This window comes from Lactuca sativa, chromosome 2, assembly GCF_002870075.4.
Source record: "Lactuca sativa cultivar Salinas chromosome 2, Lsat_Salinas_v11, whole genome shotgun sequence".
NCBI classification, from domain to species: Eukaryota; Viridiplantae; Streptophyta; class Magnoliopsida; order Asterales; family Asteraceae; genus Lactuca; species Lactuca sativa.
In genome coordinates this window covers 181079080-181093585 of record NC_056624.2, presented here as the reverse complement: position 1 = coordinate 181093585, position 14506 = coordinate 181079080, and the positions used below count along the sequence as shown (strand labels likewise).

General features: G+C 35.4%; 3 protein-coding genes and 1 pseudogene across 4 annotated transcripts; all 4 read right to left on the bottom strand.

Moving 5' to 3' along the window:
• Positions 1–316: 316 nt before the first annotated feature.
• LOC111876660 (zinc finger protein CONSTANS-LIKE 2) lies at positions 317–2577 on the bottom strand. Its single transcript, XM_023873214.2, has 2 exons — positions 1753–2577; positions 317–864 (listed from the first exon to the last, which is right to left on the bottom strand). Exons 1-2 carry the CDS (start codon positions 2518–2520, stop codon positions 502–504), a joined length of 1131 nt encoding a protein of 376 aa, XP_023728982.1. The 5' UTR covers positions 2521–2577; the 3' UTR covers positions 317–501.
• A 2120-nt stretch (positions 2578–4697) lies between these two features.
• Positions 4698–5855, bottom strand: LOC111876630 (pentatricopeptide repeat-containing protein At5g38730-like; annotated as a pseudogene).
• A 151-nt stretch (positions 5856–6006) lies between these two features.
• LOC111876661 (S-adenosylmethionine decarboxylase proenzyme) lies at positions 6007–8581 on the bottom strand. Its single transcript, XM_023873215.3, has 4 exons — positions 8438–8581; positions 8291–8352; positions 7593–7738; positions 6007–7496 (listed from the first exon to the last, which is right to left on the bottom strand). The coding sequence occupies exon 4, from the start codon at positions 7347–7349 to the stop codon at positions 6249–6251; it is 1101 nt and encodes a 366-aa protein (XP_023728983.1). The 5' UTR covers positions 7350–7496; positions 7593–7738; positions 8291–8352; positions 8438–8581; the 3' UTR covers positions 6007–6248.
• A 1415-nt stretch (positions 8582–9996) lies between these two features.
• Positions 9997–12476, bottom strand: LOC111876662 (pentatricopeptide repeat-containing protein At5g38730). Of its 2 annotated transcripts, none has more exons than XM_023873217.3 (2): positions 12233–12476; positions 9997–12097 (listed from the first exon to the last, which is right to left on the bottom strand). In XM_023873217.3, exon 2 carries the CDS (start codon positions 11884–11886, stop codon positions 10105–10107), a length of 1782 nt encoding a protein of 593 aa, XP_023728985.1. In that variant the 5' UTR covers positions 11887–12097; positions 12233–12476; the 3' UTR covers positions 9997–10104. The 2 variants fall into 2 exon arrangements, with proteins under 2 accessions (XP_023728985.1, XP_023728984.1); XM_023873216.3 differs by having other exon boundaries at positions 12261–12476.
• Positions 12477–14506: the final 2030 nt, after the last annotated feature.

Here is a 14506-nt window from a genome sequence, read left to right as displayed (position 1 = left end):
GTCTCCATCTTTTGTTTTGGAATTGATGGTGATGGTGGTTGTGGTTGTGGTAGGTAGTGCAAGAGACGGTGAGATGATGGTGAAGGTGACAATGACGTAGAGATGAAGATTATTTCTTACAAATCTATAATAATAATAATATTCGAAAGGAAGTTTTTTGTCATGATATATATAACATGCACATGTTTCATTGGTAAATTTTCTCAATAAAATCTTAATCAACAATTCAACACCTCCAATTTTAAACCGATGGACTTAGTAAATAAGGCCAACTGGGCCTGACCAAAGTCACAACTCACAAGAGAAATACTTGAAATTTGAAAAAAGATAAAGGTTATTATTTTATATCCCCACAATACAAAATATATGAGAAAGAAAAAGCAAAAAACAATTAAGGCTTTGCAGTTATGTTTACAATTAAAGGGAACCCATATGCTGAAGATGATTGAGTCTCCTGCTTACTAAGATGATGCTAATATGATCATCTAACCATATCCATATTTAAAATGATGGGACGATACCATATCCACCTTCTACCATATGGTTGGTAAGGAACATTTGGTCCACATCCTCCTCTCCATTGTTTCTTTTAGCAAAACGACCTTTGATCCTTGGTCTTGTTTCTGCGTATGCTTTTCTTGATGCATAACGAATAGTCTTTTCAAATTTTCTTGTTTTCTTCTTCTCCCTATACCTCAATACCCGAGCCTCACGATCCATTGGAGTCAGTTGGGTAGGCAGTACCTGAACCGGAGAGTTTGAGAATAGATCGATCGTCCCCTTTGAGGGTCTAGAATGTGAAATTGAAGCCTCCGTTCTTGATGAATCAGGCACGACTCCCACTTCCAATGATGACATGGAAACCTGGACAAATATTACACCAAGCAAAATTTTTGTTAGGTCAACCTCAAAATAATTACATGACTATATCTTTGTGGAAACTAAAAACTTATCCTAGAACAACTCTTTTCAATTCCATCCACACTTAATTAAAAGGCCATATATCATATCTATTACTAGTAGTTTTGACTTTTTTAGATTGGACAAAATGTTGATCTTGCTCTGTTTTCGTCGACTTCATTAATCATTAACTTAAACTAGTAATTTGGAAGAAAAAACATGGCATAATTAATAATTTGGTAAATTGTTTTACAATATTCTTTAACAAAAACAATATATTTAAAGAAATATTATACTCCCTCCATCGCAATATTAATATCCAGACAAAAAACACACAAATTCCGAATTCATACGTTGGACGATCACTAATTGATAAAAGGTACAGTAAATCTAAAACTTGTTAAAAACTAGTTTTAGTCTTTTTTTTTTTTTTTTGAAAAAATAAAATACAATTTTGTAAATAGAAACAGGTTTATTTTGTTATTTTTATGAATATATAAAACCAAGAAAAATACCCAGTTATTTATAAAAGGAAACATTCTGTATTCAGTCATGTAAACATCACTTAACATATTCTATTTTGGTGATGGCCGATGAAATAATTAAATATCATGTAAGCCATAATCATTAGAAGGACTATAAAAGTGCAAGTTTGACTTTGTATATAAAATATATAATTATCAGTCAATTAATTTTATAATCCAACATATATTGATTATCAACTTCAACTAATATATCAAACCTTGGTCAAAGATAATTATTTAGCTTTAATTAGCATTTGTTATATATAGGGATGGAATAATTTTCGTAGATTTAATTTCTTGATGAAGAAGATAATGATATAAGACTTACGCTATGAGTAAGTGCAGGATAGCCATAACCACCACCATTGGAAGTCTCATATTCCATCCCCAACTGAAACTTCTGGCTCTGAAACTCTTGGTGGTGATGATTTTTCTGAACCGGCACCACACTATCGGCGTTGCCACCACCATACATCTTTTCCGTCACCTTATAGCATTGTTGCTGATCTTCACCGAATTCCATGAACTCCAAGTACTCATCGTCACCTCCTTCTCCACTAAACAAATACCCATTATCTTTACCATTTTGATTTTGGCTGTTCTTGGGAGGCGGCAGACCATCAAACAACAACCATGAAGCTGCTTCGTCTTCATCCTCATCGTCAATGGTGTCTTCACCGTCGTGTGACAAAAATCCACTTTGAGATTCAACTCCTAGCCCCATCACAGTCCTTGGATCAGCAGCCTGAGGTCCATAGAGAGCACTTGGAATCGGCATGACCGGAACGCGGTGGTGCCGCCGTGCAAGAGGGTTGGCGGAATGGATATCGGCGTCACAGGTGGTGCAGAGGGAGGCGGCGTCGGCTTTGCATATAAAAGCCGCCGGAGCTTGCTCACACGCTTCACATACCCACACACGTTCGTGCTGGGAAGATTGCAGCTTGTTGGGGGCGTGGATCCGGGCGTCGCAGGCAGTGCAGAGGTACGCGGCGTCTGGGCGGCAGTATATTGTGCAGGGGGCGGAGCGGCAGGTATCGCAGACTCGAGCCCAGGTGGTACTACTTTTTAAGCATAAGATACTGCTCTGATCTAACATTCTGTATTTGGGTTTGTAATTGTGTGGTTCGTGTTGTAGTTTTTGAGTTCCGTTTTGTGGTCACAATAAAGAAGCAAAGTAACAAGTGGGAGGCGCAGGAGAATCTAGAAGATGACACGTGGAAAATAATTAGTGGGTGATAAAGTTTGTGAGGATTGGTAAGAGTCTATGTGGGCCCAAAGTAATGCCAATGAGATGTGCGAAAAGGAAACTGTGGACCCTTTGATTATTCAATTTTTAAATCGAGTAAAACTTATTTTGGGCGTCCTTTAATATATATAAATTACAATAAGTAAATTAAATTATTGGAACTTTGATTTGGCTACGTACTAACTGTACTATAACATGCAAATTTACTTTGTATAATTTTTTTACTTAAATATTCATAATTTATATAGTTTTATATTTAATTTTGAGACACTTTGTTATTTAATATTTATACACTAACTAGGAAAAAAATAAATTCTTAGTCGATACGAAAGGGGGAAAGCTTTTCAATTGTGGGGAGAGGAACTCAAGGTCGACCCGGTTAATGTTGACAAATTTGGAATCTCTTTCAATACGTGGGTCCATGGGCCACGTGAAGCGGATCATGGTCAGCCCCTCTCTTGTAACAATGCAACCCATATTGTCGTTTAGCTTAGCTGGTGGGCCTCACTTGCTTGCTTATCTTTGATACGTGGCAGTTAATTGTGGTTGCCAAATGTCATGTGGGGCCAAAATGAGTAAGTTTCATAAGGTACTTCAACGAATGGCTCTACTCCGACCACATCGTCTAATTTAGATGGTGCTTCCTCTTTCTTTCTTCATTTTCACTTATCCCCCTTTAGTTTTATATCTTGCATTTTAATTAAAATTTTAAAAGTGTTTTGGAGTTATGAGCACCTAGGAAGATAGATTTTGGAATGTGATGGAATAGAAAAAACGCTATCGATTTGGTTTTTTTTTTCTTTTTGTGAGGGAGAAGCTTGTGAAGAAGGAAGTTTATTCCCTCCCTGACTATCAATTATTGACACTTTAAAAAAAAACCAGTTCTGGATCAATTAATTTGTTTTTTCTCCAAGAGTAGTTTGGTTGTTGACCGATTTTCCCCCACAAAAATGTGAGCATGTGATTGGTCTACTTCGTTGCTTAATTGGTTTTCACAGGTTTCCTATGTTCTTTCTACTTCTTCACTGTATCAGTTTGTAACCAGTATCAATTATTCAGTTCAAATCCGACTTTCAGCATCTAGAATGTCATATGGTTAAATCTGATTTGGATTTGATGAAACCGTATTAGTTTCAATCAAACTGGTTTTGGATTCGATCCAGATCCAGACACAAAAAACCGGTTTTGTCGTAAACCTCTAAGTGAAGGTGTCGTTGAACCCGTATAATTTGTATTAATATAAAGACATAATTTTAATATATTCCTACAAAAGGAATTCATTGAAATTTTAAGTATCATGATACAAGTCTAATGTACGGTTAGATTGATAATGTTATAATGGAGGTATTATAGGATGACCCAATTTTCTATTTTTTTCATATTATATGAAAGAAAAATATGCATCTATATAAAAATCCCATGAATACATCTATATTACATATATATCATGGCTAACTGATATAATTAGTTTTGATATTCTAAAATTTATTGATTCATTATTACATTAGATTGAGATTGTCAACTAATATCTAAAATTAAAAGTTTTTTTAAATGTCGCATACATATACTAATCTATAAGAAGTTAAAAGTCATATATACTAAAGTCAAGGGTGTCAAGTTGCATTTATCGAAGTTCTTATCTACATAGTTCAAACCAAATTATATGCCTTTTATTTCGTGGTATTAATTTATTGGACCACAAGTATTCACACAAGGGTTTCGCCCTTTATCGACTTATTATAATCATTTTTCCTATGTACACTTTTCTTCTGTATTTGCTTTTGAATGTCAACTTTCACTTTTTCTTTATAATCTTGACGCTAATACTGTTTATAATATGGTATCTGTGATGTGATTACTAATATCATTGAACATTGAACGGATTCATACAAGTCAATAATTGAAAACATGTTTTCTATTCAACAATAAAAATAGTAGAAGTAATAAAGAACAATGGAGTCTAACTATTAATTCCATGGCATTACAAGCTTCGCTTCCTACACATAATCTTGATCCAGATGAATCTGTTATAAAGTACTTCTTGAAATTAAGCCTCTTTCAACTGCTAGATTCCAAAAAGTTCCCAAAATACCCTTATCAGCAGCAAAACTTTTATGGATTTTGTGAGTAATCATCATATCTCCAATCTTGCAATAAGCATTAATCAGTGTGTAGCAACTAGCAAGTGATGTTATCAGGTACAACCGTTTTTTCCACTCATTTCATTCAACAATTTGTTTGCATCCTTAATTCTTCCATCTACACAAAAATTGTGCAGAGTTGTGTTATATGTAACAGTCTCAATAGACAACAGTTTAGCTTCCATTTCATCACGCAAGGTCAAATCTTGGTCAACACTGTTGACTCTACAACACCCATAGATTACAGTCGTGTAGGTCACGTGATTTGGATTTGTGCCTTTCTTTTCTTTAAACATTCTTAATGCCTCCCTCATTCGACCTTGTTCATTTACAGTATCCAATTATCCATAGATGAAGAAACTATAGGTTATAATGTCCGGATGGATACCTGACCTATCCATTCTATCTTGAATACACAAAGCCTCCTAATGCATAACTCTTACAATATAACAATATGTGAAGGGATCAGGAGAAACAGAGTTAAACTCCATCTCATTCAACAATTCTTATGGTTTTTTCCATATCAGAAGACTTGCAACAAGCATGAAAAAAGACACTGTAGATATGCAAATTTGGAACGATCCCAATCTTGGTCATTTCTTGTAGAGCTTACAAAGTGTGTCTGTAGTGTCAGCCTATCCTTAACCAATGGGTTTAATAGAACATTGCAAGCAGGCAAATGTGGTTTTAAGCCATGAACCCTCATGAATTGTATGTTGGGTCATCTTTGAATTTGCGTAGAAGATTACTAACCAGCAAATCACATCTTGGTCATCAAAGGTAGTGGAGAGTGCATTCAAAACTGTGGGTGAAGATAAAAATCTCTCGGAGCAGCAGTTTTGAAGTGTTTATGTTTTCTCAGAACACGAGTCATGGTCCAAGAAGTTTGTAACGAGTGCTTTATAATCAGGGTTTAGTTCAAACCCATTTTGCAAGAGATTCTGAAGTATATGAGGAAATGATTGAACAGATTTTGGATTTTAAGAGAAGGTCCCAAGAACAAGCTCTTAGTGCAACTACACACACTGTTCTCACTAAATGTGGGTTTCAAATGGATTCAGCAGTGGATGAACAGGTTGCCAAACCAAGTAAAGCACTCTGTCATATGCACAATGCACAATCCGAAAAATCATATACCAATTGCAAAGTGAAAAAAAAAAAAAAAAACAATGAAACAACGCCAAATGCCAATACATCAGAAACAATGCCGAGTGACTTAAAGATGAAACAAGTCATATCATATCATCATACAGATGTGTCTTAGTCAAAACAAAAGGCAGCCAAAAACAAACGAAAGACAACATGGTACAGTCAGATAGTAAATACACACAAAATTAGAAGCAAAAACACACACACACTCTCTCTCAGCCAGACAGACGCAAACAGCTTCACAACCACACTAGACATTCCACTTCACAGACTCTAATTTTCTCATTCTCACTCATCCTCATTCTCATTCTCAGTTTCACTCCAACAGCTTCTATGCAGAGTTGATCGTGGAGACAACCCACAACCACTTCCACCCTTGACAAACCCAAAGTACACCATCTCGCCCCCTCCTTCACCTAAATCTTCAAACTTCATTTCTTCAACACTGTACCCCTTAACATTCACACACATACCATTATCATTCTCACTATCATCCAGATCAAGATCCAAATCTTTCAACTCATCTCCATGCAAAGCCACCGAAAACTCACTCGGCTCAAAGCAGCCCAAAACCCGTTCAATCAAACAACCCAGATCCACAGACTTGAAATCATAACCAACAGCTTCAAAACTAGCATAACTAAACCCATCTTCTGGGGTCACATGAATGGTCGAGATCGCATCACCTTCAATCGCATTCATCGAATACCCACACGGGTCAAAATCAAAATCACAAATCTCAGATTCCGGAAGAATCTTACGGATTCCAGAACCTTCAGTCATCTCCACCGCACAGCTCGATTCCGATTTGAAAAACACCGATGCTTTCTTCTTGCTTAAACCTGTCATGCACATCTCAAGAGTGTAAACCGTAACCGATTCCATTCCTTCAGCTGAAGCAGAGTAGACGTGCCATTTCTGATTCTTGTCATCACCTCCCATGACATAAGCATTGGAAACAAGGTTTCCAAAGTGGCTATCGAGTACCATTACTTCCTCAGTGAAGCTCCTGTGAGGGTACACCTGAGCTCCGGGAAAGATAAAGCTTCCACGGGTGTATCGAACGGATTTCACAGTGAGTGAAAGTTCACCGGATAATTTGAGTATAATCGGGATAGAAAGGAGTAGCTTTGTAGTGCCACATGTTTTGATGATGATCTTGTATGGGTAAACAAAAAGACTGGATTCCGATAGAACATAGGAATCGAGTGAATCGTTCGATAGTGAAGAAACAATCGTGCATTCCGCCGGTGCTACAAATTTGTCAATTTGGTCCTTGGTTAAAGAACGGAGACCTCGGTTTCCAGGGTCGGGACCAGGGGTAAAAAAGGAAATCTCGAGCCTCTTCTCAAAGCCTTCGAATCCGATAGCAGACATTGTGGACGTCATCTTTTTTGTTGTAAAGAGAGGAATTGGGGAAAAGGGAGGAAGGAAAGAAGAGTAGAGAGAATGGAAAAGAAAAGTTGTTATCTAGAGCCTAGGGGTTATGTAGGAGGGATGAAAAAAAACAAAAACTCAGGACGGCTTGCGGGTGCACTGCAAGACGGAAAATGGGAATGTGTTAAAGCGGTTTGATTGTAAATTGTAACGATGGAATGGAATGGAATGTGGATGATGGAAAGAGAAACTTACGTTGGAGAAAGCAGCAGATTTGAATTTCCTGAGGCCACCGCTTGGACGAACGTCTTCAATACCGTAACCTAGGGGAGCTTCGTAAAATAAAGATTTACTACCAGACTTTTTGCCAGCTTTTGACTCCATTAGATCATCCAATTGTCCTGCATGAGTACAGTGAAACATTAGTTAGAGCATTATAGCAATTTCACAACGTCTTGTACACTCAGCTGCAACAAATGTCTAACACATTTGAAAACCAGGGTTGAAAGGGGTTTTGAGTATTCGTAAAATGCCAAGATGTGAATTTCATGGGTTTTAGGATGGAATGTTGAAATTACTGAGTTGTAAATTCAGATGGAATTTTAATTCCATACACATTTGCAACAAAAGAAGAATCTGAATGGAATCGAGCTCCAACTCCGTCAAACCAAAAGCCCCATTAATTGCAAAAGATTACGGCCTCAAATTAAAAACCTTTTTCCCCTTTGATACGCTAATATGAAAACCAGTAAACCACACCAAGAAAACGAAAGTTTGAAACAAACGCAAATGATTACATATAATTGCAATCAACAATAACAACAAACCACGATGATCAACGTTACATCATTTATAACAGGCTATTGTCTAATGTCTACGGCAAACAACCAATTCAAATAATGCAAAACCTAAAAACAATCCACGCCAAGTAATAAGAAAGGTGAATGACTTACGGATTAAAAACGAATAAAAGAATGAGAGATCCGCAATACGTAAGCCTCAATGGAGCAAAAGCCTGAAACAAGTGATCCCAAAAACGTTATAAAGGCAAACAAAATAAACGATAGATAAACAGCAGAATCAACAGGCGAAGAACATACCGATTGATTTATATTGTAAATCGATAAGAAAATATGATTGGATCGAATCAGAACCCTAAATCTGGAACTAATCGATCGAGAAATTAGGCAGGTGAGGTGGTAGATTTATATACGGGAGGAGGTTTGAGAACTTGTGGGTGATAATAAAAAGAGGGAAAAGCGGAGAAAGTACCGGCCCAAAAAGTATCAGGTGTTGACACGTGTGCTTTTAGGATTGTTAAATGACCATTTTATCCTCGGGAATAGGAGGTGGAACTTCTCTTGTCATCTCCAATCCCTTAAAATATTCATTTGTGTTATTTTGGTTTAGTTTTTCCAAAGTGCTTAAAATACAATATTTAACATTATCTTATTTTATATATTGTGCTTAGAAATGTTGAAACTGTTGAAATCTTTTACATATAAAGCAATACAAAGTATCCGATGACTTTGGTGTCAATACATTCAAATGGTATAATTTATTTTAAAATAATCTTAAATGAACCTCCAATGATGAAATATATGTTTGGGTATCGTGAGTGTATAGATCAAGTAGTACAAATTTTGATAAAGTCATTGTACAACAAAACCGATTTTGGATCAGATTTTATCCAAATAAAAATAATTGGTTTTGTTGTATACATTTGTGTCAAGGTGTTGTTGAACATGTATAATTTGTTTTAATAATTGGTTTTGTTGTATACCTCTACACGAAGGTGATTGTAAAATTTTAGCATAAAGTCTAATTTATGGTAAAGTGACATAAGGTTACAATGGATGTTGTATAAGCTCACCAACTTTCTGTTTTCATATTATATGAAAGAAAACTATATATCCATTTACCTTTATATATCAGTCTAAATTATGGAATGAATTTTGATGTGGTAAAAGTAATAAATTAAATATTAGATAGATCGATTCACAACTAATGTTTGACACTGTAAGTTCCATTTGGAAAGTTAACAAGTCATGTATATTTTGGACCATGTTGCGTACATATATTAATCTATAAGAAATTAAAAGTCATATATCGAAATTGCATTTATCGAGGGTGTCAAATTGCATTTATCGAAATTCTTACCTTCAAACAAATTAAAATGCTTTTTATCTGGTGGTATTTGGACCACAAGTATTCACACAAGGGTCCCTTTAGATATATCAATAATTATAGAGAAATTTCCAAAATAACCAAAGAAAAATATTTCCAATAATGACTATCGAGTCGGCAGAGGGGATTAGGGATGCCCTCTGTGGACTAAGCTTTAATTCAAATTTTAGGGATATTTTTGTAAAATTTACATTAATCTGCACTACTTTACCCGAGTCCGCAGTGCAGAGTGCAGACTAGGCATATGCTCTACGGAACGGATCTTAATTTTTTGTCTCTGCGAACTGGTTCTTCATAGAGTGAGTTCGCATAGGACTTGTGTAAATGTCAACTTTCACCTAATAAAATTACGAAAAATGATAATCATTATTTACCTATTATTTATAGTCTTGAAGCTTATACTATTTATAATTATGCTATCTGTAATGTAATTACTCGTATCCTTGTAAGTTGAACGGATTCAAATAAGGCATAAACTGAAAACAATAAACAATATTCAACGATCAAAAGAGTAGAAGTAATATTTAATTAAAGAACAGGGGCCGCTAATAATTAACTCCATGATTACAAGGTTTGCTTCCTACGCATAATCTTGATCCTTATGGATCTGTTTCAAGGTACTTCTTGAAATTAAGCCTCTTTCAACAGCAAGATTCCAAAAACTTCCCAAAATACCCTTATCATCAGCATAACTAGCAGCAAAACTTTTGTGGATTTTGTGAGTGATCATCAACCTCTTCTTGTACATCTCATCAAAAATCTTCAAACCATTATCTATATCACCTGCTTTCAGGTATGCATAAGCCAAACTAGTAAACACAACACTATCTCCTAATATCCCTTTATCCTGCATAATATCACATAATCTTTGAGCATAATCAACCCTCTCTCTTTTACATAATCTCCTTATTAGTGCCCTATAAACCGAAATATCAACAATTATACCCTTCTGATGAAACTCATCAGGTAACTTCAAAACCATCTCTTCATTGCTTAAATTGCAGTAAAGATCCACAAGCCATGAATAGGTGCAATTATTTGGAGATAATCCATCATTAAGCATACAAAAAACAAACTCTTTAGCATTTTCAATTTCTTTAATCTTGCAAAATCCATGAACCAATGCCTTGTAAGTAAACGAATCAGGTTTCAATCCTGCATTCAACATTGTACCTCTAACTTTTAAAGCAGACTTCATATCTCCAATCTTGCAATAAGCATTAATCAGTGTGTTGCAAGTGATGTTATCAGGAACAACCTTTTTCTCACTCATTTCATTCAACAATTTGTTTGCATCCTTTATTCTTCCATCTTCACATAACTTACGCAGAATTGTGTTATATGTAACAGTCCCAGGAGACAACCCTTTAGCTTCCATTTCCTCACGCAAGGTCAAAGCTTGGTCAAAACTGTTGACTCTACAATACCCATCGATTAAAGTAGTGTAGGTTACATGATTTGGATTTGTGTCTTTCATTTCTTTGAACATTCTTAATGCCTCCCTCATTCGACCTTGTTTACAGTACCCATAGATCAAGGAATTATAGGTTATAATGTCGGGATGAATATTTGATCTGTCCATTCTATCTTGAATACACAAAGCCTCATATTGCATACCTTTCTTGCAATATAATGATATCAATGTGTTATAAGTAAAAAGATCAGGAGAAACAGATTTAATCTCCATCTCACTTAACAATTCTTCTGCTTTTTCAATATCAGAAGACTTGCAACAAGCATGAATCAAGACATTGTAGATATGCAAATTTGGAAGTATCCCAATCTTGATCATTTTCTTGTAAGACTTCCAAACTGTATCTGTCAGCCTCTCTTTAACCAATGAATTCAGCAAAACAGTGCAAGCAGGTAAATGTGGCTTTAAACCATGGACCCTCATGTGTTCAAACACTTGAATTGCATCTTGGGTCATCTTTGAATTTGCATAGAAGATGATTAACCAGCTCAAGACATGAGAATTCACATCTTGGTCATCGCAAGTAGTGGAGAGGGCATTTAAAACCGAGGTTGATGATAAAAAATCTCTCAGAGCAATTTTGTCGAGCAGTTGGTGTGCGCTTTTGAAGTGTCTGTGTTTTGTCAAAATGTGAATCATGGTCCATGAAGATTGTAACGAATGCTTGTAATCAGGATTCAGTTCAATCCATTTGAAGAAGTTCCAAGAGATGAAAGAAGAAGATCCGTGTTGGGAGAGATTCTGAAGTATCTGATTGACAGAGATTGAGGAAATGACTGAACCGATTCTGGGTTTTAATAGAAGGTCCCAAGAACAACCTTTTAGTACAACTGCGCAAACTGTTTTCACTAAATGGGTTTCATTTGTAGCGCATCTTAAGTTAGCCATGAACAACAAGAGAGATGAACCCTAATTCAAAGGGTTTCCATGGTGTTAGTTTCGTTTTTTTGGAATGATGATAAGTTAAGTTGGAGAAAGCAGCAGATTTGAACTTCCTGAGGCCACCACTTGGGCAAACGACCTAGGGGAGCTTCATAAAATAAAGATTTACTACCAGACGTTTTGCCAGCTTTTGACTCCATTAGATCATTCAACTGTCCTGCATGTACAGTGAAAGATTCGATAAGAATCAATTTCAACATATTATCGTTCCCATTTAGCCTGCTTAAAAAAAGCTTGATTTATTATGAATCAGTATAATGGGATTATACAATACTTTCAAATTTGGGAGTACCTCTGACCTCTTATGTGGAATTCCTTACCTCAAATACCATCACTGGTCAACGTTTATGAACAAATAAAGCTTGTAGAGAGGCATAAGGTGTTAACAGCTTAAATCTATGGCAATTGTGTCATATGTAACAGTCCCAAGAAACCTGCAGTTCTTCCCCAAGAATTACAATTTTCAACCCGACGGGTTTAAATGCTTTTTAGGGTCAGTTTCCACTACCATGGTTGATCAGCTGATTTTTTGGTTTTTGGAATATTAGGGTTTTTAATATTAAAAAAATATTCATTACCGTATCCAAATTAAATTCAGATAATTGGGATTTCGGATAGGGTTTGGTTAATTCGGGTATTATCCGAAATATATAATTTTTTTTTTATTTTCATCTGAAAATAAATTTAATGAAATAAATATGTCGTGTTTTATTAGTCTTTTTTATATAAACGAACGAAAAATAAACCAAGTTACTCAATCTTTGAACATTGAGATTTTTTAGTCAATAATACCTGAGATATCAAGTCATTTTTTAACAACTTAATTTAATTTAATAAGATGTTAAAAAAACAAATACTTAAAAGATCTTAATTTAAAAGTTTAAAATGTTTAAGATAATTGTAAGAGTAAATTACACGAATGGTCCCTATGGTTTAGGGTAATTTGCGTGTTTGGTCCCTAACTTATTTTTTTAACTCGGAAGGTCCCTACTGTTTGCTTTTGTTACGCGCTTGGTCCCTATCTTACCTAAAAAGACTATTATGCCCTTGATTTTTTTAATTTATTTAAATAAGCACATCCCTAATCTCACCCCCTCACCTTACCTCACCTACCCCATCATTTTTTCCTCTTTAAATAATAGTCTTTTTAGATAAGACAGGGACCAAACGCGTAACAAAAATAAACAGTAAGGATCAAACGCGTAACAAAAACAAACCATAGGGACCTTCCGAGTTAAAAAAAATAAGTTAGGGACCAAGCATGCAAATTACCCCAAACCATAGGGACCATTCGTGTAATTTACTCTAATTGTAACCATTAGTTTTGTCATGTTCTAAAATTTCGTCAAGATAATGAGTTTGTTAGTTGCAATAAAACTATAATCTAGAAAACACTTAAGTTTTAAAGAACATGATTATATATAAACAATTACTTTTAATATTGCTAGTGTCATATTGTCATAATAAGTAAGACTATGTTCCATGTATTTGTCCGGCTGATATCCAAAACATAGGATTATATGATCACTTATCTTAAATAGCGTATCATCATCATCTCAGTTCCGTGAGACCTTGAAAGAGCTACGATTGTTGATCGGTTCCTGAAGTCATTCTTGCAGTTATAGTTATTAAACTTATCCAAGTGGGAGACTGTTGGATTAGGTGTCTAAGTTCATAACTATTTCTGGAATGTACTTGATTCGGTTGGCATGGTCCATTTGGGTTGCATGACATTGCAACACTTAGATAAACTAAATGAGAGAAATGACACTTAAGGTTTATTAATATATTATAACTTCTAATATATTAATAATATTATTTAATTAGTATTGATCAAAGAATTAATTTGGAATTAATTAAGTGATCAAAAAGAGACTAATTAAATATATGGGGTTGATTGTGTAAATCATTTATTCTTGTATATTGGGCTAATGATCATGGTTTATATGAATTGGGCTAAACCCATAAGGTGCTTCATGGATAGTCCATGGAGGTTATAAACTCATGGATCATGGAATATGGAAAGCCATGACAATTAGGGTTTACATGGTGCAACCCTACTTGTGACACAACTATATAAAGACCCCATGACTAGCAAAATTGGCACTACTACAAGCAAGCACAAGAGGGCTAGCCGAATTTTTAGTGTTAGTGAACTTCTCTCAAGGTTATTCCAAGTGTTGTGGTGTTGTGTGAGACATTTGAAGCATCACACTTGAGGTGCCAGGCTCACAAGGTTCTCAAGGGATCCACGCAACAAGAAATGTATGTTTTTTTACTAGCTTTATGATTCAAGTTCCCCATGCTATGCTAGATAGGTTAAGAATCTTGGAAATCAAATTTGCATGTATCTTAGTAAAACATAGATCCAATGTTTCTAGGGTTGCATGTACACCTTAGGAGTGTTAGAATGCTTAAAACCTTTCGTTTTTTTACCTTTGAACATTGACCAGAAGTTTGGCCAGGGTTTACCATTGGATATTTTGGGCCTTTTAGGATATGGGCCTTTCGGGATAGGTCCATGTTGGGTTGGGCTCAATTTGGATAGTTAGGCCTTATTGGGCCT